The 27,433-nt window shown below is 26.0% G+C and overlaps 1 protein-coding gene across 1 annotated transcript in view; it reads left to right on the forward strand.

Moving 5' to 3' along the window:
* The window catches only part of LOC100210827 (uncharacterized), a 53,343-nt gene extending 31,717 nt beyond the window's left edge, over positions 1–21,626 (forward strand). The window contains exons 22-32 of the mRNA XM_065796430.1: positions 5,542–5,711; positions 7,970–8,101; positions 8,188–8,458; positions 8,537–8,797; positions 8,925–9,070; positions 9,694–9,912; positions 10,533–10,787; positions 19,009–19,224; positions 20,672–20,828; positions 20,979–21,119; positions 21,280–21,626. Of these exons, the coding sequence (XP_065652502.1) occupies positions 5,542–5,711; positions 7,970–8,101; positions 8,188–8,458; positions 8,537–8,797; positions 8,925–9,070; positions 9,694–9,912; positions 10,533–10,787; positions 19,009–19,224; positions 20,672–20,828; positions 20,979–21,119; positions 21,280–21,462 (2,151 nt within the window). The 3' untranslated portion in view covers positions 21,463–21,626. The remainder of the gene's footprint in view (positions 1–5,541; positions 5,712–7,969; positions 8,102–8,187; positions 8,459–8,536; positions 8,798–8,924; positions 9,071–9,693; positions 9,913–10,532; positions 10,788–19,008; positions 19,225–20,671; positions 20,829–20,978; positions 21,120–21,279) is intronic.
* The last annotated feature ends 5,807 nt before the right edge of the window (positions 21,627–27,433 follow it).

A 27,433-nucleotide genomic window follows, 5' to 3' on the forward strand; every position in this document is an offset into this window, starting at 1 on the left:
ATATATATATATATATATATTATACACATATTTTATATATAAATATATGTATACATACATTATATACATATATATATTATATACATATTATATATATATATATATATATATATATATATATATATATATATATATATATATATATATATATATATATACATTATATACTTATATATACATATTATATATATATATATGTATATATATATATATATATATATATATATATATATATATATATGTTTATGTATATATGTTTATGTATATAAATGTATATATGTAATATATGTTGTTAACTGTATTTATGTTAACTGTAATATATGTTGTAAACTGTTGTTAATGTAATATAATTAAATAACTTTTAAATAACTGATATAAATATATGATATAAAAAAAATTTTCACACTTTTAAATAACTTATGTAAATAACATCAAGTTTAATTTTTTTTTCCAAAAGAAAGTTATAGTTAAAATAAGTAAAAAAATTTAGATAATAAAAGGATAACTTTTGATAACCACAACAGCTGCTTAGTTTAGTGTATTTCAGTATGCCGAATGCAGTAGGGTGATTCAAAAAAATGCATTTTTCAATTTAAAATTATATGGTCAGTTGTGAAGAAAAGGGTTCTGTATAATAAGATAACATCAAGTTTATTTGTTTTTTCAGTAAATTTTTGATAATTTTTTTACTTTATTTTAAAAAAATGCAAATCACAATACTTAAAATACCAGATTCTAATCATATATTTAAAATCAGGCTCATAGTAAGCATTTTGTTTTTGCTTGACAATTTAATTTAACAAAAATTTTATGTAGCAACATGGAGCATACTGCAAACATTTATATGTTCATGTTTATGTATTTTCAAAAATATTACAATAATTGGAGTCTGGGAACAATAAGACCCTTAAATGTTTACCATCCTATGCCATTAGCATGAGAGCAAAAAGTTTATAAAACACTTTTTTTAACTAAATTTAAGTTAATTGGCATGTTGTGACGTTAGAATTATCTTATTCTAACTCTAATTTTTGCAAAAACTTTTTTACTTACAGAGAAATCTTTTTGTAATATAACATACTAAAATGTGAGAAATATTGAATAAATAATAGAAATTTTGAATGGTTTTATTTTTTAAACATAAAAATATCGGTGATATAAAAAATATTATCCATGAAAATATGAATTAAACAAAATACATGATTTAAATTGATTTACATACAAGTGGTTTGTGTGGTATTATACCACATCAAAAGCAATTTAATGTTCTTTTGGAAAGTAAAAATTCACAAATTTGAAAAGGTTATATAGCTCAGTGAGTTTAGTTCAGTTTTGATGTTTGTTGTTTCTAACAAATAATAAAGAAATGGTAACATGATTGGCGTTGAAAAATTGAGATTATATTAGGGCTGATGGCGCTAGAGAATCAGGGCATCACATGCACCCCCTTCCCCCACTTTTTCTATTATGGATTTTTAATTTTTGATGTTTTTAGATATGGAGGACCTATTTTTAGTTGTTGATGGTGTGCCCCCCTCCCCCTCAAATTTTAAAACTGCCCTGTATATTTAAAAATGCAAAGTTCTGAAAAGTTGTAGGTTATTTTATATAGTTATTTTCTACGTTTATTGCATTGCACAGAAGTGTACATTATTGTTGACAAAAGTGTACTTTGCATAAAATGGGCATAATGCACACTTCTGTACTAGTTTACTTTTCTGTATGTACTCTGGAAAGAATACAATACATCACATTCTGATATATTTTTGTATTTAAACATGTTTTCACTTATTCATACTAGCAATCAATAAACTGAAAATAAACTACTTCTGTACAGTGTATTCATGTACCTCATACATGAATACACAGTATTTATTTAATATTAACAGGAAGAATGAGTGCTCCTAAAATTACTAGATTCTATTTGGATAAAAAAGAATCAAAATTTTCACTGTACTTGGGTGGAACTTGGTAATGGTCTAATCCTTCAGAAGTGCCTACTATAAGAGATATCTTGAGGAAGGGTCTTTTAATACAAGAATGTTTGCTCATTGAAAAAGATATTGACAAGTATGTAATGAAACAAGATTGTAGTATGTAATATCACAAGATTGCAGAAATATTGTTTATATTTACTTGTATTCACTAAGCCGAACCTTTTATTATTTGTTTTATTTTTAAGGAGGCTGTTTTCTGTAAGAGAACTTAGTATACAATTAGCAGACTGCTAATTGTATACTAAGTTCTCTTACAGAATTAAGCCTGCTAAACAAGCAGCTATTGGACTATTTAATCGGATGGCTCCTTGGGGAGTACATAAATCTCTAGAAGTAATAGGAGGAGATTGTGCAGTTGTAATCATTAATCCAGATCCCTGAAAAATTCTAAGTTCAATGTCAACTGATTCATCTCTCAGCTATAAACTGATTATATGCCTGACTACAGGAAAGATGGATCCAAATCTTAAAAAAGCTAAGTGTGTGCTAAGAAGATTTCACTTAATTTTAAAATGAGTAGTTCAAAAGGCTCTAAATGTGGCCTTGGTATTGCACACCAAAAGTACAAACAGGGACACCATCCATGCGCAACATGTCACTGTTGCACATGGATGGTGTCACCTCACCTAAATTCTTTGATATTTTTTAGCTGTTGATGGAATCACTCTCTCTGAGAGCTACCACAGAGTTCAGGAAACCTGACTACCAGCCGGCCTCAGAACCATAAAACTGAGTTTTAGAGCTGTATCCTCATTAGGAGATAATAGAATGAGTTGCCTAATCATAAAAGCAGAGACACAAGCAAAGCCATCCTAAACTGGAAACAATGTATGAAAAATATATCTGCACCAGCCTAATAGATAAAGAAGGGGTGCGAGGCTGGTCAACAGATTGAATCTGTTTACCCCTTAAGTCTTTGCCTAGGAGGCCTTCTACAAGACAGTAGCTGGATGCATTTAACATCTGCCCAAGATGAGTAATTTTATCGAGATACCATCTCTAGCCTTTACTCAACCAAGAGCCCCAAAGCAGGGGGTGTTTTAAGTTGGAGTTGGTATCTCCTAGCCTTTACCTAAAAAGGCATATCCTAAAGGCAGCAGGATATGAAGCAGATTGTACTGGGTTAATGTTACCTGTAGCAGAATAACCTGACCTGACAAACTATATATAATATATACATGTATAATATAATAAATATATAAATGCATAATATAAATTATTTTATGCATTTATAAATATATACATGTATAATTTAAATATATACATGTATAATATAATTATTACTAAATATATACATGTATAAATTTATACATATTATAGTATACATATATATACATATATAATATTTATACATATATTATAGTATACATATATAATAATATATACATATATATTACTAAATATATATATGTATAATACATAACTTTTTTTTACCTGCCAGGTAAAAAAAAAATGTTTTGAAATTTCTTTTTTGAACTTTTATTTATTATATATTGGCACTATAATATTGATGCTAGAAGTTTCTTTGCTCATTTTTGTTTTAAGTGACATACCTTGATATATATATATATATATATATATATATATATATATATATATATATATATATATATATATATATATATATATATATATATATATATATATATGTATATATATATATATATATATATATATATTTATATATATATATATATATATATATATATATATATTTATATATATATATATATATATATATATATATATATATATATATATATATATATATATGCGGTAGTGGTGTAGTGGTATAGCATTCACTTTATAAGCAAGAGGTTCTGAGTTCGATCCCCACCACATCCATGGTAGTACCACGCTCAACTTGTTTCTTCTCACAATGGCCTTGTTCGTTAAGGTTCGTGTTTCAGGATTATAGAGATGAGAAAAGGTTATAACCACTATTAAGTAGCCTCCTTATCTGTAGTGGCCTTCTCAGCCTTGGGGAGGTGAATAACAAAAAAAAATATATATATATATATAAATATATATATATATCAATATATATATATGTATATATATATATATATGTATATATATATATATATATATATATATATATATATATATATATATATATATATATATATACACATATACGTTATACATATACGTACATGTATAATATATATTATGTCAAGTAATTTATATTGGAATTCGGGCAGCACCCAAATCTGCCTCTAATATATTCAACGCTGTCAAATAGGGTCGAGAATAGCCCCTGTTTGTAATAATTGTAAAAAAAAAAAATATCTTAAAAACGACCCAACAAAAGAAAACCTAAAATGTTGACTACGTTGCAGTATAGAATGCTATTCTTATTATTATGCCCAGTTTACTACATATTTATACTACATACTACAACCATATTTTATACATATACTACGAACAAATATTTTTTTATTTTTTACTTTTAGTGATTATGCCTAGTTTTAACCATACAAAATAGAAAAGTTGCCTTCATAAATCTCTCTCATCTGTCTTTTTATAGAGTATTGCTGTCATATAGGGGCTAGATTTTTTTGCTTTTTCTCATGTAACCGAGGTACAAAAACACATTTTCAATGTAGTTGAACCTGCTCTAGAATCATGTTGAGTCTTGATCCCAAGGCCAAGGGGGCCACTACAGTCAAGGAGGCTGCTTTTTTTCTATTTTCATTTTATTTTATTGTGGTTACAACCCTTTATCAACTTTTAAACCCCAAAACACGAACATTAATAACAAGGCTGATGAGCCAAGAAACAATTTGAGTGTGATACTGCGAGGGACATGGTGAGTATTGAATTTGAAACTTTTTGCTTACAACTCCCACTACCACATTTATCTCTTGTTTACACATTTTATCTCTAGTTTTGCACAGAGATTCAATCTCATATGACTTGTCATTCAAGTTACATCTGTTTACAATGACTGTTTTTTCCTGCTTAAAATGCTCTTATTCATCAAATTTTTTTATCTTTAAACATCAGTGAATCTTTTATTTTTTACTGACTCTTGAAATTTACAGTTTTTTATGTTTTTTGTCAACTGTTATCTTCCTTTAACTATTTTCTTTATTTCTTAATAAATCCCAACTTAATTGTTGGTTGCTTGCGCCCTTACTAAAAATGAGTTTGTTTGAATAAAAAAGTTTTATACTGGTTATGTAGAGTTTTTAAAATATTGTGTGAAGAAACCTTATGATAAGTTTTTACATGTAATTTTTACTAAAATTTTTTTGTTATTCACTCCTCAAGGCCAAGAAGGCCACTACAGATGAGGAGGCTACTTAATAGTGGTTAGAATCCTCTGTCAACTCTATAACTTCAAAACACGAACCTTGATGAACAAGGTCTCTGCGCGGAGAAACAAGTTGAGTGCGATACTACCAGGGATGTGGAAGTTTATTTTATTAGATTATGTAAGGTACTGAGATAATACTATAAATAATATAAATAAATAATAAATAATTTAAGTAATAATGATAATTCCGAACATACTAATAAATAATTCAAATTTTTTAAGGTTGATCAGAGTGTGTTTACAGTTTGCCCTTCTCGTCCTGATATTCGTCCAGGCATGGTGCTGGTTTTTGAGCTGTTTATACTTAGAGGACCAGTAACTCCTATTGATAAAGTTGTTGGCTGGGGCTGTTTTCCTGTGTGTGATGCTGAGTTCAATGTTATAGAAGGAAAGTAAGTTATGTTATATTGAATGTTGTAGAAGGAAAGTAATTACATTATATTGAATGTTATAAAAGGAAAGTTATGTTATATTGATTGTTGAAAAATCTTAGTGATATAAAATCTTATACTTGTGGTTATTCCATTTTTAAATTTTTTTTTTAAAAGTATTCAAGATCTTAATTCACAGCTAAATATAAAGTATAAGGTTTATTATGTATTTTTCATGTATACTAAATATATAGTAGCCTTCATAATAAGTGCTAAAAAAAATTTGAAACTGTTTTTGAACATTAAATTCAAGATTAGACTATTCAAGAAACATAGACTTTGACAAAGTGTTGTACTTTATGTTGATTCGGAGCTATGCGGACAGATACAGCAATCAGAATAAATATATAATAATTTATAACAACTGTTATATAAAAAGTAATATTATAAATTAAAATACAACCCATTAGAATATGTTCTTATATAACATATCACAGTTTATATACAGACTAATTGTGATTACAGTTTTTTAACTTTTTTTGTGTATTTTAGAGATTTTATTATTGTTAGATTTTTTACAAAAATATTTGCTAATGTGCAGCTGTTTAGATTACCAATATTAAATTGAAACTTTTGCAATACAAATAGGAATGCCTTCATCATCACCTTTATCAGTTTCAAAATTCTTTTGATATCTGTTAAATAAAAGCAAACAAAATATATGCCACTAAACAACATTCTCATAGGAAATAACAAGACTTAATGTATTCAAATCATTACTTAACAAAGACAAAACTTAATGTATTCAAATCATTAATGTATGGATCACATTTTGTATAATAAAATTGATAAATTTAATAAAAATAATAAAACTGTGTATTAGTATTTTTTCTTTAACTATCAATGTATAAAATTGATTGCTATGAATAATATAATTGCATGCCCTCATCTTCTTTAAAAAAAATTCTGTTCCGACACATTTCTTCCCACAAGTTTTTTAAAATTTCACAAGTATGGAAATAAAGTTAATAACATCAACTTTTTTTATTTAATAGATTCAAGTTAATGCAATTTTTCATCTCATAAAATTCACTAACAACTTTATAAAGTTGAATTGGTTTTGTAGAGATCGAGTTTTAAGGATTTTTTTAAAACATTTTAGTTTACTTCATGTTTATTGAACTCAAAAATTTTCTTTTGGCCACCAAATAATATGAATTCATTTCATTGCGTGAACATGAAAAATTTGTTTACTTGACATTTTTGCACCAAAGTTTCTATTGCATTTTGTTGATTGTTTTAAAAAAATCTTTGATTTTCTTCATTTCCATTAGCAATAATTGGTAATAGTTTATCATTTGGATATTTTTTATTTGTATCAATAATTGATTTGCACTTTTTAGTAAGAAATTTAAGTGACTGATTGCAATAGTATTAACTAAAAACTCTGGTCTACCAAATAAATATAACAGCCTGGCAAAAACACCAGTTTGATCAGCAGAATGTCTCAACAATGCACCTTCATAATAAGTTGTTGTGGATTTAATATAGTTTTATGAAACAGCAATATATATTTATATTTTGTATTTTTAACACTCTTCAAAAAAATTTTCAAAAGTTCCATAATACCTTTAATAGAACTTTTAAAGTAGTTCTTGTCAAAGTTTTAATGCTTTTTTTACAGAATGCTGGCTGTAGAGTGGCCTTAATGTAGCAATGTATTTTAAAAACTTAAGTAATCAAGGAGTGTGGGTAAATTCAACAGTTAAACATGATTCTAAAACAACATGAAAAGCAACATGAGTTCTTTTAAGTTTCTGACATAAATTTTATCATTATAGCAGAGGTTTGCAGTTTTGTAGCATTCCTCAACTTATGCAACAAAAACCATTCAACACCATACCTATTTTCTTGATAGAAGGAAAATAAGGTTTATGGTAGTTTTCTTTTTTAGGGAGTCCTGTTTTTTTAAACAGAATCTACTAGTCTATAAAACAAGTTTATATTTTCTTCAAAAGTTTTTGGTTTTATAATTGTATATTATTTATATTTTATTATTGCCCATTAATTTTTTTTTTGACTTGATATTTTTTATCTTTAAATGTTCTTGTGATGAAATATTATTTGAAATATATTAACTTTTATTCATTCTTAATTTAACATGAATTTTTCGTTTTAAATGTTTTCAGTTCTTTTTGTAATGAAGTATAATGACTACAGTCACATTTTTATCTGCATGTGTGTTTAAGTAAAATATATAATTATGCAAAATTATTCAGATATAAAGCCCCATTTCTGAGAGGAAGTATGGATCCTGGAATTGATAAATTTGAGGTTATTGAAAAGCTAATGGCTGATGACTTGGAGAATTGGCTTTGTAATTTCTATTTTGAAATTGTTAAATTACCAAGGTAAATTTGTAGTAATTGTTTGCACTTTTTTTACTTTTTTAACATCTATATTGATAATTTGTAAGTATCAATAAGCTGTTTTATAGATACATGGCTGGCCAAAAAGAGTATGAAGTTGAGCTGCAATTTACTTCTGGGCTTTTAAGTGCCCCAATTAGAACTATACAAGAAGAAGAAAATATAGATGGAGAGAGACCAATATATGGCTCCAAAACTGACGTAAATTCTCATGAACTTTCTCACTTGAGTATAAGGGCAACAAGTGTTGCTAGTTCTGGAAATAACAGCACTGAAAAACCAAACTACTTGAGTGTTGATGATGAAAAAGCGAGTTCCAGTGGAAGTTCAGGAAACAAAGTACTGTTTGTGCTTCTTATTCCTTTTTAGTTTCAAATAGCTAAAAATTAATATATATTTTGTTACTTTATTTTTAAGGGATCTTCTCACTTTGATTCTCAAACCAATCAAATGAAACGAGCAGAAATTATATCTACTGACCTAAAAAAACGAAAGCAATCGAAAGATTTACAATTTACACAAACCATTACTAGTGTAACTGCTTCCAGACAATTGATTGAAGAAAAAGGACTTCAATTTTCAGGGGACAGTGATTCAGACTATGAAAGTGATTTTAATAATGTAAAAAAAGATGAGGATTTTAAGCCAGTGAAAGGCCAACCAGGAATGTTTTATAAGGTACTATTTTATATCATAAAAATATACTAATGTTGTCACAGTGCATTAGTTGAGTTGCATATTACCACATAAATATTGTTTTATAAATATTTAAATATATGCTTGATATATTTTTTTTAAATACCAGATTCATCATAACACACCTGCCGAGGTTTATGCTCAACGAATGTATACAATGATGCCTAAAACACCTGTAATAGTTGAACATTTTCAAACAAAAAAGAAGAAGTTAACACATTTAGAAGAACTTAGCACATATTCTTTTTCTGTCAAGTAAATTTTATTAGTTTAATATATATATATATATATATATATATATATATATATATATATATATATATATATATATATATATATATATATATATATATATATATATATATATATATATATATATATATATATGTATATATAATTATATATACATGTATATTTATTTATTTTATAAATAAAACTACATATTTTTTACAGCTATAAGTTTCATGCTAAATGCAATCATCAGGTAAAAAATCTGATTTTTTTTTGTGGAAAAATGATTCTGTACAAGAAAAAATGCGTTAAAAATATCTAATCTTTTGGTTTATAGTTGTTCTAATGGCGACACTTGGATATTAGTTCACTTTTTTTGTTTAATAATTCTGTTTAATAATAGATTTTTGCACAATAAAATTATTAGTTTTTTGTATAAGCATAATTGGCATTTTTTAGTCATGTTGTTAGAGGCAGGGGCACTTTTTATGATAGACCATGTTAAATTTTGTGTTGTTTTTAACTTATCCTTTGTATCCCAAGTTTTGTTAAATATGTTATAATTGTTTTTATTTTGTTAGAGTACTTTTAAATACTTAGTTTGTAAAAAGAATCCAATAATTTTTATAAGGTAATCTTTATTTTAGACTTCCTTTTTCAACTAAAGGTCACATAGAGCACAGAAGTGCCAAGAAGACACAATATTTAAGTCGCATGCTATTGACAGAACTTGGTATCTCACAAATTAAAAGTAGAGAGTTTTGGTCTATGATTTTTATGCTGCTGGTTTGCTATTGGATTCGATTGTACTGCCATTACATTGGACAATGGATAGCTCTTTTAGGTTTTCTTGTACCCTTAAATAGGTAATTATTAAATAAGTGGGTATAGTTAATATTATGTGCATGTGTGTATATATATATATGTATATATATATAAATGTGTGTGTGTATATATGTGTATATATATATAAAATATATATATATATGTACATGTATGCGTATATACATATATATATATATATATATATATATATATATATATATATATATATATATATATATATATATATATATATATATATATATATATATGTATATATATATATATATATGTATATATATATATGCATATATATGTGTGTGTATATATATATATATATATATATATATATAATATATATATATATATATATATATATATGTATATATATATGTATATATATATGTATATATATATATATATATATATTTATATATATTTATATTTATATATATTTATATATATATATATATATGTATATATATATATATGTATATATATATATATGTATATATATATATATATATATATATATATATATATATATATATGTATATATATATATATATATATATATATATATATATATATATATATATATATATATATATATATTAATATATAGACTTACATGTAAGCATTATTTATTTATTGTTTTGTTTAGATTTGAATTTTTACCACATACTGTTAACTTAAACTATCAAAATACATTATTGCGTACTCGTGAAGAGATTGCTTTAATTGTGATTGGTCCATTTACAAACATTATATTGTTTTGCATAATGATAATTATATCTGCATTCATTCAATTATTGTTTGATAGATTCCCAAGTATATTTTCAAAATTTATAATGGCTTTTGGAATTCATTGTGTGATGGATCCTATTTGGATACTTATTACAGATAGTGCTTTAGGAAGGTAAAGTTATGATTTACATGTGATATTATGATTATATATTTTATTCATATGATTATACAATTTTTTGCTAATTTTTTAATGACCGAGACACTATAACAATGTTTTTTGGAAAATGTTCTGTAATTTTAACTACGTTTTCAGTTTTTTTTTTTTTTTTTTTTTGCATTATTATCTGAAATACAAACTGTAAATATTATGATTAAATATAAATGCAAAGTTTAGGAAAAAAATCAAAAAAAAAAAAAAAAAAAACCTGAAGAACATAAATATAAAATGTCAGAAGGTAATTCTAAAAACCCTTTAAGTTAAACAGATAATATTCCTGATTGTATTGATACACAAAATTAATAGTCTTTTTTAAAAAAGAACTAATTTATGTTATTGTTGTGATTTTCTAGTTTATTTATTTTATTTAACTACTCCATACATGATAAAATTATTCTTATGTAAAACCAAAAAAGACATAAGAATACAGTGATGTTGGATGATAAGAATGCAGTGATGTTGGATGTTGTATTTTTTTTAATTTGATCTCTACATAGACAAGAAAGATAGATAAATGATGTAGTCAGGTGAGGTGTTCAATATTTTAAATCTTTTGCAGAAAAAAACAAACCTTTTATCATTATTGCATTAGCTACATACCCTAACTCTTGGAATGAGTTTAAGGGCATGGAATCTAGCTGAATAGTGAGAAGCAACAATTACAAAAAATTAGAAAAATGTAGTTTGACAAAGTTGTTTATATTTTTATAAGTCATAAAAAGCTCAAACTTTATTTTATAGAATTCAACTGAGTTAATTTTGAAAGTAATAACTCTTGAAGAATAATCTTTATAAATAATATAATATCTTTTACTGACAAAACAAAAATGTTTCTAAACTTTTTTTTTCCCTACATATATCTTTTTAAAGATATTGATTTGACAGTGAGGAACAAGATTCTAAATCAGGTCAAACATAAACTTTGTAAGCTCTTTATTGATTGAATGAATTAATTGATTTTTATTTTTAATTGTTATTTATTTATTTTTATTGTTATTTTTATTTTTATGTGTACTTTATTAATTGATGAATTGTTGATAGAGGATTTTCAAAATAAGTAGACAAAAGCTTTGCCAGCAATATAAAAAAAATGACTAGGAAACTTTATATTGGAAGAAATACTTATACTGACATCTTGATTTGATTTAAATGATTTAATAGATTCAATAGGACTATCAACGATTAAAGAGTATGTGTATATAATAAAGAATTCTTTATGTAGAATTAGTGAAAACATTTTTTTGCTAGCTATATAATTATTATATATTAGTAGACAATTAATAATTTTTCATGTAATGACAAAGGGTATATTATTTCCATCATTTCTTGTTTGATATAACTTGCTGTTGTCTGCAAACAGTTATATTACACAACCATTGTTTATTAAAACTAAAAATAAAATAAATCTCAAAACAGTTCCTCAAGATTTTTTATTGTTTATGAGAATTTTGTTTGAATATGAATTGCCAATTCAAACACATTGAAAACTATTAGTTAAGAAGTTTATAATTGATTTTAGCAATTCAAGTTTATTACTGTAATACTGAAGTTAGAACATTAATTTGGGGTAAGCTATAGGTTTATATAAATAATATCAGCTATTTTTTTATTAACAGCAGTAGTCCATATGTTTAAGGCTGTCAACATCTAAGTACACTTGGAGCTGCAATTTAAAAAAATACTTTGATCTGATTTTATTCATTAGTAAGTTGTTTGAAATTCTGCAATGATCAATTTCATAACTTTATAAACGATGCATATCATTGAAATATTGGTGACATATGCATAATAATTTTATATGCACTTTTTTTTTAAACTGAGAAAACAAAGCCTTTGTATTTTTTATTATAACATTAAATTCTATTAAATAAAAGTCTAAGCATAACAATTAAAAAATGGTTTAAAAGAGCTTTCAGCTTTGCATTTCTTTAAAATGCTTTTCTTATTGATTGCAAAGTACATCTAAAACTTGTGATATAAAATATAAAAAATTTATATATATATATATATATATATATATATATATATATACATATATATATATATATATATATATATATATATAATATTTAGTGAGAGGATATATAAATATTTGTGAGAGGATACACAGTGTTTATTTATGTAAAAATACAAAATTTAATTTTGTGTGCATTTGCAATATATCATTTAAAGTAATCATATTTTGTTGAACTTTTTTATTACAAAAATAAGTTTTTTATTATAAAAATATAATTGCCTTTTTCTTCTAAATGATAAATAAAGGTCATAACAAATAAATGATAATAAGCTTGTAACTATTATAAAATACTACTTTCTTAAACTATTATTTTTCGCAAAATAAAACTTATAAATATATATATGAAGACATTCCAAGAGTTATATTCCTTTAAGCATAAATTCAAGCAAAAAGAAAATTAATAATAGAGTTATCCATAAAAAAAGTTTTTTTTTTAATTTAAAAAAATAAACTCTTAATAAGATGTCGTTTGAAGTTTGTAATAATTAATGTTATTTCATCTTTTTGATAAAATCAATCATTATAACAAAACAAATAAACAAACAAAATTTAAAATGTCAAAAGTGGCGCTAATATAAAATAAAATTAAAATTAATTGAGCACTTTTCAGTTTTCATGGAAATTTAACTTTTCTTTGAGAATAATTTTTCTTAAAACTTTTATTAATCAAAGTTTTTTATTATCTTTGATACTAACAGCTTGCATTATTTGGCTTTGTCATTTAAGTTTCATCAATTTTTTTTAATTAAAAAATCCAACTATTTTAGTTTGATTCTGGTGATATGTTGTAATCATTTTTCATTAAGAAATCTAAATCTGTTTTTTTAAAACAAATTTAGATTTTTTTTCACATTATTAAATTGATTTATATTGTGTTAGTTTAATGGATATGATTACTGTGCTTTATATTGTGTAAGTTAAATGAATATGTTTCTAAGATTTAAGAAAAAGAATATAGTGGCCAAACATTAAAGGTGGCACAATCCCCTAATCTTTAATGATTATGCTTTTAAAAGTCAACTTTACTGCATTTTTAAATTCCAAAAGTGTTTTCTTTTTTTCCAATGCATATTCAATTCTATGATGAATTAAATCCATAGACATGAAGGTGTGACCATGGTCAAAAAAAAGTATTTTGATTTTAATTTCTATTAAAATAATTTTGAAAGATAAATAACGAAGAATAAGTTGAGATTTGTTTAGACTGAAATGTTTTTCTGTAATGTTTGAATCCATTAAAAAATATGTTGAAATTATACCATACTAGAAGCAATCACTAATTGCTGAGACCCAAGGGACTTTAAATGTTGGTAATTTACTCTTGTCTTTTATTAGAATGAATGTTTCATGATATAGAGTCAAACTTAAGAACTACTTAAGAAACAACTACTTGTTGCAAATCTGCTAACATCATGAAGAATATTTTTGTCCCAATTCATTTTCGCATATATTTGGTATATTGAAGCTCATTAGCAAGCTTCTTATGATGGCTTTGTTCCTTACATAACTCACAGTTTTCCTCAATGTGACTTTTACTTTCCATTAAATGTAATTTGCAGTTTGCAGAAAGCTCACATATATTTATTTTCGAAACAAGTGGATTATACATTACAATTTTTATCTGCAATACAAATTTCAAGAACAGAAAGCACCGGTATTATTTTCCAAAAAAATTTTTATGCATATTAATGACTTTAAAGTTGCTTAGAAAGATAAAGCAGTTTTTGCATGTTTCCTCCAATAGTGAGAAATTTGATGGCCAAATGTTTCTGCATATTTCATTTATTGTTGGGTATTATGGAAGATTTGGTTTTTAAGTTTGATATTTCAACATTTTTATCATATTCTAATAAATTTTTAAAATTTTTTGTGCTGATTTCCTAAACAAGCTTCAAAAATTTAGCTTAAATGGTTATGTGTAAATATACAGCATTTATGATTGTAAAATAGAGTTACATCAAGCATGTTTGTTTTTAGAAAAAATACAAATCAGAAAATTTAGTGGCTTAAATTTAGAATTGATGAAAATACTTTAATGAAAAAATTGCTAAATAATAGTTGCTTAATAAATAATAAATATTTATATTATATAATATCTTCTTTTTGAACATTGCATATTAGCTGATTATGCTTGTGACAACAGAATGGTTTTATCATTTGTAGTTAACTATAAATTTCCTTTCTTAAGGATTAGACATATTATGATGGCTTCCCATATTTTTAGAATGACATTTGTTATTATACATATTTGGTCACTGTAAGTTAAACAGAAAAATAAATAGCAACAACAATTATAATTGATTTTGAAAATAATATAAATAAAGGTATCCATCTTGTGATTTGGAGGACTATGATGGAAACTTTTGAAGGAATGACACACTTGTTTAAAAAAATATATACATTCCTAAAAGAATTTTAGTATGATGGTGAATCTAAAACAGATCTAATATCATTATAGGTGACAAAAATAGAGCTAGTAAAATTGTTCAAAGGATTTTTTATGTCATCTGTACTAAAAGATCCATCAGGCTTGTAGTTGTGTATTGGTACTAAAGCATTCAGATTTTTGACTTTTTGAAAGAATGAAACTGGGTAACATTAGTCTAATTGTCTGTATCTTTCCCTTTAGAAATCCAGTTTTTTTTATAGTTTCTGCATCACATAGACAAAAATGTATTTAGCATGAATAGGTATATCGTTGTTTCATATATATTTCTGTAGAGTATACATTTTTTGATGCTAGTTTACAAATTACTAACATTTGAACTATGTTGTTGCAATAAGTAAAAAAGCTTTACACTGCAGTCTGCTTTGTAAAATTTATGGTTAGTTGGCTTTTTACCAAATTTTAGAATACCTTAATATTATTTTACAAGCATTGTGTAGTGATTGCAGGTAATTATGAATAGGACAGTAGTTTATTATTATGTAACTTGTATTTAATAAATGAAATTCCTGTCATAAGGTCATTAGAGACACTTTGACACATTGTTTTATTATTTTGCCAACTTTCTGTAATCAGCACAATGTTAAGATTAATGTTTTAAAGAAGATTTTGTTGTTGGTGTTATTTATTTATAATTAATTTATTGCAAAAGTAAAAACAGTATTTAGTTTATAAAGTGTCAAACTGAGAAAGTCATGGTTGAAGTTTTAAGTTTTTAATATTTTTTTCAACTAAGAATGCCATTTGTATCTGTCATTTTGTAAACATTTGTTTTAGACTGTATTTGTTTTTAGTGTATTTTGTCACCATGGACAACACATAACATACTATCAAATGGCATTCATAACTCAATATCCATAATTTTTGACCTGTGACGCCCTTGATCTGGGTGTACGATATATATATATATATATATATACATATATATATATATATATATATATATATATATATATATATATATATAGAGAGAGAGAGAGAGAGAGAGAGAGAGAGAGAGATAGAGATATAGATGTATATATAGATATATACATATATATATATATATATATATATATATATATATATATATATATATATATATATATATATATATATATATATATATATATATATATATATATATATATATATATATATTATATATATATATATATATATATATATATATATATATATATATATATATATATATATATATATATATATATATATATATATATATATATATATGTGTGTGGTAGAGCACTCACTTCATAAGCGAGAGGTTCTGAGTTTGATTCCCACCACATCCCTGGTAGTACTGCGCTCAACTTTTTTTTCCCACGCAGCGGCCTTGTTCATCACGGTTCGTGTTTCGGAGTTATAGAGTTGAGAGAGGGTTATAACCACAAGTAGCCTCCTTATCTGGAGTGGCCCTCTCGGCCTTGGGGAGGTAAATTTAAAAATATATATATAATTACATGGGCTAATTTAGTTTTTGACAGCGCCGATCGTATTTATGCGTTGCCCAAAATCCAAGGTGAGGATCTTTTTCATTTTTTCAACCAAATTTATTTTCCTAGAATAGCACCTGATACATTTAAGGGTTTTAATATTATTTTTTACCATGAATTTCTTGACTTTTTTGAAAGTATGGCATGTGGCTAAATCCTGCTGTAATATTCCGTTTCCATTTGGAAACACTTTTAACATCTCTGGAATTAAATGTGTTTGCAGAACCTCAATGTAAGTATCAGAGTTCATCATGCCAGTAACTAGGTAGAGTCTTCCTGGTTCAAAAGCAGAAAAACAACCCCAAAACATCTTCTTTTCTGGATGCTTGGCATATTGTTCAATGTGTCCAGGTCATAGGCTCACCATCAGAATGACGAACAAACTGTGACCGCTGGCCTTGCATTTCAAAATGTGATTCATCCGAAAATAAAACCTGCAATCAATAAATAAATAAGTTAACTGTTATCAAGTCTCTTCAATTTTATAGCTTTAATTTTTAAAAATAGTATGATTATATAAATTAATACCTATGTATTTGTTACATACCCATAATAATACATCCTATCTGATATCTATATGTATCTGCTATCTAAATGTATCTGATATCTATATGTATCTGATATCTATATGTATCTGATATCTATATGTAATTGATTTTTATATGTATCTATATCTGATATCTATATGATATTGGTTGAACACAATCAAATTCAGCACCCTTTAATTGTTAATTCTAAAAATTGTAAAAACTACTAAAAAGACTTTTGTTACTTTTTGAAACAAACGATTTATTTATTTCAATAATTATTTCTATTTTTTATTTTATGCTTAGATAAAAACCAAATATTTTTTTGAGTACTTGTCATCATCTGCTAGATGCTTGCTTTGAGTTACAAAGTCAAAATATTGAGGGCATATCATGTTTTTTAATAAATGGCAAAAGGCGGTTCTTTAAATAATCTATTGTATGCAAATCCATGATCAAAGTTTTTTAAGTAATGTATGATGTAATTTTCAAACCACAGGATCGAACTACTTGCCATATATGAATTTTTTGGCAACATCTACCTTTTGACTGATAAAAATATTGCTGGCCTAGCAATATTCTAATTAGTTACAACTGAAATCTATAGTAATTAGTAACAACTGAAATGTTCTTTTTGTAATAGGTTTCATCGTCTTCAATTATGCACAATTTTTCTTGGTTTATAAATTTTTTGAACAACGAATTGCATTTGTCTTCTTCATAAATGGATCACTTTAGAGTTTTTGTTTTATAATATGCCTAATATTCTTGAGATCTAAATACTTTTCCTATTAAAGCTTGGCTGCATTTAAATGTTCTTGCAAGATCACTCTGTGACTGACATGGCTTTGCTTTTATAAAGTGAATGTTTTTGCTTTATATTCAACTTTAAATCCTTTTTTTTTTAATTCCAGCATCTCTTTCAATAGATTAAGTCTGTTTAAATTGTTGCAAAATGAATCCAACTGAGGATCAAGAAATACTGGTCAATTTTGAAATGTCAACTTATGACAATAAAGGATTTTGTAGAAGAATTTCTTAAATATTATTTTAACTAATATTTGTTCACTCATTTTATTCCGATAACAAAGATAACCAATACATGTATGGTCCACAACATGTTGAAAATATTCTCAAAAGAGCATCTAAATTAGTTCATGGATTACATTATTTTACATATTACTAAAGACTATTAAAAATTAATATGACAACCATAAGATACTGACAAATCCAAGGAGATTCAATAAACATCTATAAATGGCTAAACAACTGATATAACTGTCAATATTTCCATAAACAATAATAAATTCTGTTACAGAAGGACATTTAAACTAGAAAAATCTAAATAGAAAAACTTTTTCACTTTATGAGTAGTTAACTAATGGAACTCCCTCCCAGACAATTAACTAAAAGAAGAAATAATCATTTATGATTAAAGATTAGAAAATATATCACATACCTAATATATTTGTATGACAGGTTGACAGGCATTCATGCTTATACGAATCCAATTTGTAAACCTTATAAAATAATAATTATGATAATACTAATTGTCTTTAAAATCAAACCAAAACATTTTAGCTTCCAAGTGTAAAAAAGTTTTTGAGTAGTTAAATATTAAAGGGCGCTGAATTTTCATTGTGTTCATTACAATATAAAACTAATAAAAAGAATTGTTTTATGTTTCTAGGTTTCGAAACCTTGGTGGGGATAATCCAATTGGTGACGGATTTAAATTGTATTGGCATTTTAACCAGTTTTATAATAATGACAATGTTACTTTATTTATTAGTATTGCTTTAACATCATTTTTGTATTTTGTGACAATGTTTTGTGCATGCTCATTGCTTTACATGTATTTTTTGCGTCTTCACAATAATGGCAGGCTTATGGATGTATATTGGAGGTATTTTTATTGATTTTTTATCTAATTTAATTATTTTATTAAAAGTTATTCACAGTTAGGATATGAAAACTGTCTATAACTAAATGTTAAATATCATAATTGAAAATCTTTTTTATATCTTTAAAAACACTGTTACTCTTTTAATGATTTTTTTTTTTTTTAACAAACACAAAACGTGGTGAAGAGAAAAATTAAAAATAATTAAATATATACATTGTCATCATTTCCACTCATAATTTGCCATGCTTCAATTTTTTATCTTTAATAGATTTCTCATCAAATATTATTAATATAAATAAGTTATATTATAAGTTGAATTTGTTTAAAATAAATAAGTAAGGAGTTTTATCAAAAAAATTGTGTAGTGGATGACTGTTTGTAACTGTATATTTTTTGAATTGGTGTATTGTTTTTATTTATTTTTTTACCAATTTTAGTTTTGTTTTATTGAATTAATAATAATAGTTAAAAAAATTTTTATATTGTACATGCTTGTTGTTGAGTTCATCCCTTTTTGTGAACTTTTCAAGCAGTAGATATTCAAACACCTCTTCTGGTAGTAGTGATATAGTTAAAAATATTCTTTTAAATAACTGAAGGCATTATATATACTCCTTAATTCTTCATTTATGAGTAAATATTTTTTCTTATTAGTTTCATAGAGTATTATTCCATTTTTGCAATTTTCAATGTGACTCATTTTAATAAGTGTTGCCTTTAAAAGTAGATATAATTACTAAGACGAGTAAGTACTAAGTGATTTCTACTAAAACTTTTTTTTTTATCAATGGTTATTAATATTAAACAGCTTTTAATGTTAGTCATGAGCTGTATTATAGTTACGAGGAAGTTTATTTTACAGCTCAGAAATAATTTTTGTTTGAAAAATGTATTTTTAACTTTATTCATTGTTTTTTTAAGATGATTGGTCTGCAAAATTTGACAGAATATAAAATTTAGTTTGCTTTAAAACACATTCATGTCATTAAAACATTTCCAAATGTTCATCTTAAGCGTACAATTGTAACAGAAAAACATTCAGATAACTTATCAAACTTTTAATCGATTTGAGAATAATCACTGGCTTAGACACTGGTGTAGGCAAAAAATCTACTCAATACAGTTTTTTTGTTTATTAGCAATTTTGGATATGATCTTGTAATTTTACTATTCTGAGTGCGGTATGAATCAGGAGATTTTGTAATTGCACATTTGCCAAAAGCTTTTTTTGCAAAAATGGCAAATTTTAGCGGCTGCAAAGAAGCGAAATGTTGTCTAAAAAATTTCCCTCCAAAATATATCAATTTAATCAATTTAAAACAGTCCTGCATAAAAGAACTTATGCCAAGTTTTTTTATTTTTTATAACAGTGCATTGCCCTATAACGAAACCCTATTTTTGACTAATGATAGAGTATGGAAGTATAACTATATTTATACAAATTTAGATTGCAATATAAAGAGGAGGCTTTCTTTATACCTCATGATTTGGAAATTTCAAATGAGGAACTTAACTATGTATGCAGAAAAGCTGAGCAATGGAGAGGGGAAGAGGGTGAAAGAAGAAAAACTGCAGTGTATGATTATGTTTGGGAAGAAGAAGAGGTTTGTTTTTGGAAGCTAGGCAATAGTTAATATATAGTTTTTATTATTTACATTAAAAGTAATGTATAGGTATATGTTTATTGTCTAATTTCTATCATGTATCTATTGTCTAATTTATTGTCTAAGTTTAATTTTTAATTAATTGAGTAGATTGGTGACTGGAACGAGTCTGGTGAAAAGACAGGCACGAAAGAAATCACAACTCATGTATCTATTCACACCCTTTATCTTGATGGCTTAAGAGAATTATACAGGCATTTTTTAAAGCTACCTGACGGAGCTATTATAGAGGTATATTTTTTTTCAATTTTGATAATTTGCGTAAAACGTAAGTTTTGCTTTATTTTTAAATAATAAAAAATTTCACATAATTTTACATTATTTTGCATTACGTATTTTACGATAGTCTAAATCTTTCATAAAAATTGATGAGTCATTATTTTATAAAAAGGTTTTTGGTGAAATGAATATACCAGGTCTAGATGATGGGTTAAAACAAGCGTTAATGAAAAAAACCACCTTTCAATCACTTCAATTGCCTAAGAAGCGAAATATATCTCGTTCAAACTCGCGCAGTTCGATAACAAAAGACGGAACTTCACGTCAAAATCGATCAAATTTTCTTGGGGTATAGGATCATGCAAAAAAAAAGTTTTGTAACTTGTTTTTTAAAGCTGTTTTTTAAGATTATTTGAATTTTATTATTTAAGGTAAAGATTAGTATACTTTTTTTTAATGTTTATGTAAGCGATTGTTGTGAATAGAAACTAAATCATACGAAATATTTAATATATAAAATTGATTTTGTTTTTTAATAGGCACTTTCTGATTCTTTTACCTGCTCTAAAAATCCAAAAAAATATATCTTATGTAAGCAAAGCTTTAAAATTTCAGCAGAGAATAGTAGGGCGCCACTTTTATATACAACTATTATGTGCTTTATTTGAACCCTTTTTTTTTCGAAGCCGAATTTAAATAAAGTTTTATTTCGTTATTTTTTTGTAGTCTTGTCTACTTAAGTACTGACTGCTAAGGGGTCGTCTGTACAGTACGTAGGCCAAAAAATCGAAAATTTTGTTTCCCCTCTCCTCCCCCGTTGCCATGCGTTCTCTTAATGCCGTTCCCTCCTTTCCTTAAAAGTATGTACGCCTGGTAGAAAAAGTTTAAACGCCGGTGTTTTTTTAACGTATATAATACTTTTAAAAAATGATGAACCTGATAAATTGATAATATATATTATGTATTTTTAAGTTTATTTATACTATGACTATAATTTATTAATTTAGAGAAGAAAAAAATTTATAAGGATTTTATAAAAGAGGTAGAGGGTGATGAGAAAATTAACGGAGCAATCAACTTCTTTCAATTTTTTGAAATAAAGATTAAACACACTTAGACAAAAAAAACTCGTAACACTGGTTTATTAAAAGATTTTTTATTGATGTCTTTTGCATTTTTGTTACTCAACAGCCTGTTAGCATTAATATATTTCATTTGGATCCCTATTCTTATTTTGAATAAACACCGCAACAATAACTTGATTCAAAATCCAGCAGTTTTTAACTGATCAAACCTTGCCAAAATATCATCTTTTCATGGGTAAAAGAGCTGTTTTGTCGATAACAAAATGGCAAGTCATAGGAATGCGTAAAATAAAAACAAACAATAGAGATATTGGCAGACGCCTAAATATTTCTGAAGTCAGCATTTGTACAAAATTATTTATCATTAACTTAGTGTTAATGATAAACCTCGTATTGGGCGTTCAAAAAAACCGACAACACTCAATGAAAGCATACTTTACACGCTAAGCAGACGCAACCCTAAAGCAAGAGTAACAGTTTTAAGTGCAGAAATCAATAGTTCGCTGCAAGATAAAACAGTTAATCGAACGACAATATGTAAGTTATTATGCAAGAAATAACTAAATTTGTTTCATGGTGTAAGAAAACTTTTTATTGACGTTAACCGATTGCCGTTAAAGATAAAAAAAAATGGTGCAAAGAGCGTTTAAATTATTCAGTTGAACAATGGAAATTGATTATCTTTAGCAATGAGTTGAACTTCGAAATTATGAACAGAAAAAATAAGAGATTTGTTCGTCGCAAAAATACGGGAAAATATTTGAAGCAACGCCTAATAAATTGTAATCTAAAAGGTGGTGGCTCCATCGGCATATGGGGTGTATATCAGGCTCAGGCGTTGTCTGTCATAAAATATACAAAGGCAGATTAAACCATTATCAGTATTGTGACAGTTTGGAAAATGCGATTATGCCTAGTTGCAATTTGTTCCAGGCTAATCAAAACTGGTTATTTCAACAAGACAATGCTCCATGCCAGCACAATTTTATCACTGATTATTTCCTTGAAAGTAAAATTTAACTCATGTCTTGGTCAACACAATCACCAGGCTAAAACCCAATCAAATCATAATCATCCAGACTGCAAAAATTGCTGCATAACTGATCTGAACAGAAAGCAACTTTAAAGAACTGCTGCCATAATTCGATTTATTTGATTAGACAGTTTATAGCTTACGGACATTTTAACTATTTTAACCCTTAACTGCTGTTAGTAATTATTTTTGTTGGTTTATATTTTTGTTTTAAATTCGTATTACTCGAACAAATTAATAAAGTTTGTCATACTCTTATCTACGGAAGTATCAATTAAAAATATTGAAAAGTCAATGAAAAAAATGCTTGAAGATCTTAAGGTATTTATTTTAAAAGAGGCTAAACAACTTCTTTGTGAACAAGAAATTAATTTTGCAAAAATAACATCCGCCAACATCAAATTAATAACAAATAGGTTCGATAAAATTGAAAATGATATGCAGAAAAACGCACTAAATATTAAGAAAATGGAAAAAGAAATCGATGAATTAAAGGAAGGTATAAAATTTCAAGAAGATATGGTTATGAAAAAGGTAAATGAGAATCTTTCACGAAAATAAAAATAAAAAACAATCAAAAACTATAAATATAATAAATGAAAACTAATAGATCTAGATAAACGTTCAAGAAGAAACAATCTTAGAATTGATGGTGTCAAGGAAAGTCTAGATGAAACAGGGGATGAATAGGAAAAAATAGTTGAGGATATTTTTTCCAATAATCTTAAAATCAGCAAAGATATTATCATCGAAAGGGTGCGCAAGTCAGGTCCATTAAAAGAAGGTTAAGAGCGAACGATTATCATCAAACTTTTAAATTTCAACGACAAAAAGTTAACTCTACAAACCTCAAAAAATCTTCGTGGAACTTTACCATCATCCCTATCTTTTTACCATCATCCCTATCTTTTTTACCATTAACTTTAACTCTAAAATTATGACGAAAACAAACATAAAAGTTAGATTACGTATTGGAACCATTAAGCAAGTTTAACATGAGAAATAATTATTATTTAAATGAACCATTCTGTCGAACAAAATTCAATCAATTTTGCATCACTTATTGTGCAGCTCATCTCTGGAACAAAATTATTTGGCCTAATTTCGACTTACCCCTAACTTATCATGTTTTTAAAAATAAAATAAAAATATCTTAGAATATTTTTAATTTATATATATATATATATATATATATATATATATATATATATATATATATATATATATATATACATATATATATATATATACATATATATATATATGCATATATATATGTACTTGACATATATATACGTATATATATATATATATATATATATATATATATATATATATATATATATATATATATATATATATATATATATGTATATATATATATATATATATATATATAAATATATATATATATATATATGTATATATATATATATATATATATATATATATATATATATATATATATATATATATATATATATATATATATATATATATATTTATGTCGTATACATATTGTGCCGTTAAGTTAAGAGTTTTATTTACAATAGTTTAAATAACCAATCCTTCTTCCGCTCCTCGAGTTGTTGTTGTTGTATTTTTGTTTTTTTGTTTTTTTCTTTATATTATTATTTTTTTTTTTGTAATTTTTTTTTTTTGTATTTCTCTCTCTTTTTTGTATTTCTCTGCTCAACTATTATTCAATAACTGATGGCCAGTAATTCAACAAATCGTCTCTGACCAATTTTAATACGAGAGTGGATTTCTTTATGAGTTTCCCTCATGGTACGATCTTTAAATAGATCGTAAAAGACTAGAGGACAATCTCTAGTTATAATAGAACGAGCAAGTTCAACTACATGCTTTTCTCTTCTATCTTTTAGTGAGTCCAGTTTTAATTTAGTTAGACAAGGGGCTGAATGGGCATCTTGATTTGCTCTGCAAATAATTCGTGAAGCAATTTTTGAACCAAGTCTAGTTTCTTTAACTGTGACGGTGATGCAGATAAAAGAATTGCACTAGAATACTCTAGCTGAAATCTTACTAATTATATATAAGCCAATCTCAGAAGGCCCTGAGTAAGTTACCGACTAGCTCTCAAAAGAACTCTCAAGATACCATAACATTTTTAAAAAATATTATCTATATGAGGACCAAAGGTTAGATGCTAGTCAAGGGTTACTCCTAACAATTTAGCTGTTTTAACTGGATTGATTATACAACCGTCTACTACCATATGTAAATTATCCGGCAGTTTCTTCTTGGGTTCTTAAATATTATAAACTGTGTTTTTAACGAATTTATCGTGAGGCTATAAGACGTACAGAAGTCTTTGGTTTTATAAAATATATGTAAAAATTTAATTATTTAAATATTTGTACCAATTGATAAACTTGATTTTTGTTGGTATTATCAGAAAACTGATGAAAAACTGAACTACTAATAGTTGCGCATCAACAGAAATCGGTATTTTCTTTGCTGTTTTTTTAGAACGAAAAAGCTTTCAATTATCCTAACATTTAAATAGAAAATAGATATCAGTATTTAAAATGTGAGAAAAGCTCAAAATTTTGCAGACCCTTAAATATTATCTTTAAATGATAAGATTGATTATGATCTTTAAATGATAAGGTTTAGGTTTTTTTAGTTTTAAAAATCTGATTATAAAATTAATTGATTTATTAGTTTCACGGTTAAGATTAAACTTTTATATTTTGTATAACAACAAGTTGTCTTTTTTTTTTGTTAAAATAAAACACTACTTATTTCATAATAATAATAGTTCAGTTAGTCTTCACATTTTTATAAGAATTAATTGAATCTTTATTACATTCTTTTTCTTATATTATATAAATCTTATTTACATATATACGATTTTTGTATTTTGCATTGACCATGCACAAGTATGCTAAAAATGGACTAAAAAATTGCGTTGGCGGTATTCTAAAAAGAATGCCGGATAGAAAAGGCGTCAGTCACCGTGAAAACTAAACCACAACAACAGTTTTTATGACATTTTTTAGACATGTAATTTAAAATATGCTTTAATCTTGTGTTTAATTTTAATTTTGTGTTTTATTTGTTGTAATTAATAAGGCACTGGTTGCCGTTTGTGTTATATTTTCTGAATGTGCAATTTTTGTCCCTAAAACTCTACAAATTCTGTGATTGCTAAAATACGTTCATTGCATAATAAATGTCTTTTGAACGTTTCAAAGTTGTTCAGAAAGTATTTTAAACGTTTAAAGGACGTATTTTCTAGACCAATTTTGTATAACTGCACTTAAACGGAAAGTCTTATTTAAGTCTTTTTATGACGTCTTTAAGACGTCATTAAGACGAAAGGACATCTTTGAGCATCTAATCAGTTTAACACGCGTCCGAGGCGTTCCGTCTGAACGTTCATTGTACGTTTTTTGTACGTCACCGCGTTTGCTGGACTGGTTTTTTAAGAACTACATATTTTATGGGCGTGGAAAATTTAGAACTATTTATGTAAATATCTTTATCTGCATGTAGTATCAAAGGCCGAACTACTGCAAAGCCAGTGTAAGCAACATTTACTGTCCCTCAAGAAACTAGCCCAGAGCCGTGAGGTTTTGGAGCCTCAAAATATATTTAAAAAAATTTTTTTTTTTTTATTATAGTAACTGAAATTGGGCACCTGGACCAGTATTTCTAGAGTTTCTCAAAACCAGGTAGTTTCAGAAAACAGCTGTACTTTGTTTTACATTTTAAAAAAACAGCTGTTAGCAGCTGCTTTTTGCTTTTCATGGCATGTACAAAAAAATAGTCCGATTCCTAGCATTATTGAATTTTCTATTCTTTTCTCTGTGTTCTAAAATAGCAAAAATATTTGTTATAGCAATTTAGACTCATCGCTGGCTGTTGAAATGGGAGTGACATTTTCCTTTCTCGGCAATAAATCCAATTCATCTTGAAGAGATATTGATGCTGGACTAGTCTGATGACCTTTAGAATCACCAGAATAAGAAGTTTCTTTTATTTTTCGAAAACCAAAAATTACTTTTGCCAATTTTCCAGCAAAGTAAAAAGTCTCTTGATGGATTATCCGTTGGATCTCTCAGTGATCTTAATAAGTTCATTGCATCCTTATTCCATCTTTCACTCGTTTGCTTCTTAAGATTTTTGTATAACTCGTTATTAATCTTGTTATTTAAACTCGAAAGTTTTTCCAGCATAAA

The sequence above is a fragment of the Hydra vulgaris genome, chromosome 04 (assembly GCF_038396675.1).
Source record: "Hydra vulgaris chromosome 04, alternate assembly HydraT2T_AEP".
In the NCBI taxonomy this organism is placed as follows: Eukaryota; Metazoa; Cnidaria; class Hydrozoa; order Anthoathecata; family Hydridae; genus Hydra; species Hydra vulgaris.